This window comes from Phyllobates terribilis, unplaced genomic scaffold (assembly GCF_046119375.1).
Source record: "Phyllobates terribilis strain yellow unplaced genomic scaffold, ASM4611937v1 Scaffold_8__6_contigs__length_399053987, whole genome shotgun sequence".
NCBI lineage: Eukaryota > Metazoa > Chordata > Amphibia > Anura > Dendrobatidae > Phyllobates > Phyllobates terribilis.
In genome coordinates, this window is record NW_027362768.1 from 279,219,522 (window position 1) to 279,225,521 (window position 6,000).

General features: G+C 49.2%; 1 protein-coding gene across 3 annotated transcripts in view; it reads right to left on the minus strand.

Annotated features, from left to right (window-relative positions):
- The window catches only part of MICALL1 (MICAL like 1), a 69,946-nt gene extending 64,849 nt beyond the window's left edge, over nucleotides 1–5,097 (minus strand). For 2 of the 3 annotated variants that reach the window (XM_073644297.1, XM_073644295.1), the window contains exon 1: nucleotides 4,595–5,090. In XM_073644297.1, coding sequence (XP_073500398.1) covers nucleotides 4,595–4,740 — 146 coding nt within the window. In that variant the 5' untranslated portion in view covers nucleotides 4,741–5,090. Of the gene's footprint in view, nucleotides 1–4,594 lie in introns of all 3 variants that reach the window. The other variant, XR_012247775.1, reaches the window with a different exon arrangement.
- Nucleotides 5,098–6,000: the final 903 nt, after the last annotated feature.

Consider the following 6,000-nt stretch of genomic DNA (forward strand, 5'->3'; position numbering starts at 1 on the left):
TGCTGCACTTTATGTACATGCTCAGTAGTGAGGCTGTGAGATGAATCTGTGCTGCGCTTTATGTACATGCTCAGTAGTGAGGCTGTGAGATGAATCTGTGCTGCACTTTATGTACATGCTCAGTAGTGAGGCTGTGAGATGAATCTGTGCTGCACTTTATGTACATGCTCAGTAGTGAGGCTGTGAGATGAATCTGTACTGCACTTTATGTACATGCTCAGTAGTGAGGCAGTGAGATGAATCTGTGCTGCACTTTATGTACACGCTCAGTAGTGAGGCTGTGAGATGAATATGTGCTGCACTTTATGTACATGCTCAGTAGTGAGGCTGTGAGATGAATCTGTGCTGCACTTTATGTACATGCTCAGTAGTGAGGCTGTGAGATGAATCTGTGCTGCACTTTATGTACATGCTCAGTAGTGAGGCAGTGAGATGAATCTGTACTGCACTTTATGTACATGCTCAGTAGTGAGGCAGTGAGATGAATCTGTGCTGCACTTTATGTACACGCTCAGTAGTGAGGCTGTGAGATGAATATGTGCTGCGCTTTATGTACATGCTCAGTAGTGAGGCTGTGAGATGAATCTGTGCTGCGCTTTATGTACATGCTCAGTAGTGAGGCCGTGAGATGAATATGTGCTGCGCTTTATGTACATGCTCAGTAGTGAGGCTGTGAGATGAATCTGTGCTGCGCTTTATGTACATGCTCAGTAGTGAGGCCGTGAGATGAATATGTGCTGCACTTTATGTACACGCTCAGTAGTGAGGCTGTGAGATGAATCTGTGCTGCACTTTATGTACACGCTCAGTAGTGAGGCAGTGAGATGAATCTGTGCTGCGCTTTATGTACATGCTCAGTAGTGAGGCCGTGAGATGAATCTGTGCTGCGCTTTATGTACATGCTCAGTAGTGAAATGAATCTGTGCTGCGCTTTATGTACATGCTCAGTAGTGAGGCTGTGAGATGAATATGTGCTGCGCTTTATGTACATGCTCAGTAGTGAGATGAATATGTGCTGCGCTTTATGTACATGCTCAGTAGTGAGGCCGTGAGATGAATCTGTGCTTCGCTTTATGTACATGCTCAGTAGTGAGGCTGTGAGATGAATCTGTGCTGCGCTTTATGTACATGCTCAGTAGTGAGGCTGTGAGATGAATCTGTGCTGCGCTTTATGTACATGCTCAATAGTGAGGCCGTGAGATGAATCTGTGCTTCGCTTTATGTACATGCTCAGTAGTGAGGCTGTGAGATGAATCTGTGCTGCGCTTTATGTACATGCTCAGTAGTGAGGCCGTGAGATGAATCTGTGCTGCGCTTTATGTACATGCTCAGTAGTGAGGCTGTGAGATGAATCTGTGCTGCACTTTATGTACACGCTCAGTAGTGAGGCAGTGAGATGAATCTGTGCTGCGCTTTATGTACATGCTCAGTAGTGAGGCAGTGAGATGAATATGTGCTGCGCTTTATGTACATGCTCAGTAGTGAGGCTGTGAGATGAATCTGTGCTGCGCTTTATGTACATGCTCAGTAGTGAAATGAATCTGTGCTGCGCTTTATGTACATGCTCAGTAGTGAGGCTGTGAGATGAATATGTGCTGCGCTTTATGTACATGCTCAATAGTGAGGCCGTGAGATGGATCTGTGCTGCGCTTTATGTACATGCTCAGTAGTGAGGCCGTGCTGTGGGGTCGGAGTCAAAGTTGGAGTCGGAAGTCAGGGAAATTGAGGAGTCGGAGGTTTGGCTTACCGACTCCACAGCCCTGGATACAACACATACCCATTGTAACCTATGGTGCTGTGCACATGCCTGATTTTACAGACGGTTTGTCCTTTGCATAACACATGAAAACATGTCCGTTGTTTCCGGCAGTTCCAATGACACGGGCCAATACAAGTGTATAGGTCCATGAAAAACACGTACAACGCACATACGGCAGCAGTGCATAATCCGCGTTCTGTCTGTGATTAATATTGCAAAAGACAGGAGAAGCTTTGTAGTTTGTGTGTTCATAAGCGAAAATCACAAAAGAAACACTGATGGTAAAAAAATAATAATTACAAATTGAGAAAACACTGATGAATATCGGTCTTGGTTTTTACGCACCAACGGACGTCTGAATGCGGCCTAAAGCACATGCTCCGCTCAGATCATTAATCTCCAGGCTACACAGGGTCACCTTTACTGTAAAATCGCTATTGTGCTGTAACTTTCCTGCAGGAAGCACTGATCATGCGGCCTAAACGTGATTTGAAGATTCTGAATATTTTATTGTTTCGTTATTTGTGTGTCTGATATTTTAGATTCAGTCTAGTTCAGTGTGATGAGCAATACCTGATCCACTGGTAATTCAGCAAAATCGGACATATAATTATGCACGATGAGCCAGAAACACATGAGTGTGACTCACAGGAGCGACTGAAGAACAATGAAAGCAGACTACAAAGTATAGATGGGCAGAAAATCACACCCGTACACAGACATCCCCGACTGATCCTCCTCGTACTGGGGGCAATTACTCGCCTCTCAGAAGGAATCATCCAACTTTCCCTAGGTGGCAAGTCTGAGTAGGCTGCCGATATACAGGAGGTTTTGGACTGCTGAAGGAGCACTTTCTGCCCACAGTTGGGGGTGACGGACACTGACTGACGGCAGAGATATGTAGAATAGGTGATCTGCCATCTGTAGTTTAAAAGTTGTTCATGCCAAATGACAGATCTAAATCTCATGAATGGAAACACAGACCAGGCCACGGATCACGGCAGAAATGGATCTACAATTCGGTATCCTAATAAGGTGGTATTCTTATCCTAGAAAGTCATGGCACACTGCTGGGACGTGCAATCATTTTATGAGCGGTGGGAGCCTGTCTTATGGGACACCCACTAATTGTGAGAATGAATGTGCTCAAGAACTTGTGCAGCAGTGCGTCCCCTCACAGCGTTGTCTCGGCCACCCACTATGCAGGAAGCTGGAGGGTGACCCCATTCAGCCCCACTGAAACGGCTGGAGGACCAGGGCGACTGTGCAGAAAAAGTGCAGAAAAGGACAGCGCTGCTGCCCCTTAATTCTCAGGATTGGTAGGGGCCCCCACTGAACATAAAGATGATGCTACATCCTAGCAACATGTAATCACTTTATAAGATGTCCAAAATGACAACCATCACAAATGAAGGACAGCATCACAAGTCCGACATTCCTAGTACAGATTGTGATGTCCGGATCAGCAGAAGCATATATGACCCTTTACTGGTCCGGACATCGCGCTCTGTACGCAGACTGCAAATGTTACAGGGTGAACATAAAAAGTGAAGGAGGTATAATAATGAATAAACTGGCTGCCATCTAGCTATCCCACAAACTACGAAGTGGCTGAGCAGACTCCGTACCAACCTGACAAAACTGAGATTTGGGCGCTTATGAAGCATTATTGGGGGTTTAATCATATTCAAACACTTTATTACAGTTACTACCCTATGACCATACAGGAGGCCATAGCCGCAGTGGGGGAGATCTATCAAGCCAAAGATAACAGAATTATTTAGCAATTACAGCAAGAAAAAAAGTGACAGATATCAGACACCAACGACTTCTACGATAAGTTTGGTCCCCATACACATTAGACATCGTCTGGGCCCGTCAATACCAACAGTCTAACATGTAAGGGGCCTGCTACAGAGGATATCGGGGGTATAAGGAACTGACAAGTGTGATTTCAGAAGATCCTTTTGTTCTCCAAGAGATTAGTTGCAGCCAGAGATGTCCGGCAGAAGCTCCTAATAGGGAGCATGGCAGTGCTCGGAGGAGTCAGTGCTCCTGTGTATTGGAGACTCGGAGAGAGCGGCCGGCAGAACCATCATTCCGCTGACAGCCATCTAGTGTAAGGGGTAGAAGGGAGGATTGTCCAGAAAACTGACTGCAGAAGAAACATCGGGGCTGAGCTGAGACCATCATCTGAATTATTTACCCCACAGTCTGACTCTGGGAATCAGTGTGCCATACCCCGTGATTAATGGGAGAATGAACCCGCAATCATATAATCAGATATGCTGAGACATGTCCCCAACGGTCACTCATCACCAATATTAATTTCTATGTGAGTACAGCCATAATCACGATATCACTATGGGAGTGCAGATGTGACTGCGATCTCTACCACCATCACTATGGGAGTACAGACTTGACTGTGATCACTTCTATGGGCGGTATTTCATCAGGTGGAGAGCGGGCTCTCGGGCTGGTCAAGGAGAGCCGCGTCAGGTGGAGCGCGGCCTCTCGGGACGCCCAGGTGGAGCCCGGTCAGGAACAGAGTGAGCTCTTGGGCAGTCCGCGTGGAGTGCGAGCTCTCGGGCAGCCCGCGTGGAGTGCGAGCTCTCGGGCAGCCCGCGTGGAGTGCGAGCTCTCGGGCAGCCCGCGTGGAGTGCGAGCTCTCGGGCAGCCCGCGTGGAGTGCGAGCTCTCGGGCAGCCCGCGTGGAGTGCGAGCTCTCGGGCAGCCCGCGTGGAGTGCGAGCTCTCGGGCAGCCCGCGTGGAGTGCGAGCTCTCGGGCAGCTCGGGTGGAGTGCGAGCTCTCGGGCCAGGCACGGCCGGTACTTACATTAGGTCGGGCCGGTGACGATGAATAAGAGCGCAGAAAGCCAGTCCATCCCGGAAAGAGGAGCTGAGGTCGGAGACGCGGACCCCGGGGTAGCCCTCGCACTGCCGGGCGCACCACTGCTGCAGGTTCTTGGAGGCAGACATCATCCTGATACCGGCGCGGGCAGGGGGTGAGGGGCTCTCGGGGTCACTGCAGGGTCACCAGGCGTCGCTAATGTCATGTACTGAGGAGGTCAGCACGGGGGCATGCGGACCACGATAAGGCCGGGCTCTCCCCTGGCTCCCGGTGTCCGGCAACCTCAGGATTGCACCCCAGGTCTTCCTTGCTAGTTTCCGGGCGGTGTCTACTGCACCGTCCCCGCCTCTCCTCGCTGCTCCGCCCCGAGGACAGACGGAGCGGTAGGGGGCGCTGTGGACACACACGTTACCGGGCGCTGAGCTGCTGTCTCGAGATACATGCAGCACCACCGTACCCGGCGCCATGCACACAGCGGGTCTGATACAGTACAGCGTGTATCCTACTGAACATCCAGCGCACCAATCACAGCACAGGATTCAATTTTCTGGTTTGTGGGTTGTGAAATGAGAGACGTGATCTGATTGGTTGCTGTGAGACCTCCTTGTCTGAGGCCCTGGAGAAAGTTATGAAAACTTGTGCTAAGGAAAAGAGGAGTTACCGATAGCAACCAACCAGTCACTTCTGGAGGTGGAGTCTGGTTCCTATGGTCAATTCAGCTTTTTCCCTAGCATTAGTCATGTACATAATTACCCATGAGCTGTCACAGACAGAAGAGGCCCCTGTGCAAGAACTGTATATGGTCCCTGTGCAAGAACTGTATATGGTCCCCGTGTAAGAACTGTATATGGTCCCAGTGCAAGAACTGTATATGGTCCCCGTGTAAGAACTGTATATGGTCCCCGTGCAAGAACTGTATATGGTCCCCGTGTAAGAACTGTATATGGTCCCCGTGTAAGAACTGTATATGGTCCCCGTGTAAGAACTGTATATGGTCCCCGTGTAAGAACTGTATATGGTCCCCGTGCAAGAACTGTATATGGTCCCCGTGTAAGAACTGTATATGGTCCCCGTGTAAGAACTGTATATGGTCCCAGTGCAAGAACTGTATATGGTCCCCGTGTAAGAACTGTATATGGTCCCCGTGCAAGAACTGTATATGGTCCCCGTGTAAGAACTGTATATGGTCCCCGTGTAAGAACTGTATATGGTCCCCGTGTAAGAACTGTATATGGTCCCCGTGCAAGAACTGTATATGGTCCCCGTGCAAGAACTGTATATGGTCCCCGTGTAAGAACTGTATATGGTCCCCGTGCAAGAACTGTATATGGTCCCCGTGTAAGAACTGTATATGGTCCCCGTGTAAGAACTGTATATGGTCCCCGTGTAAG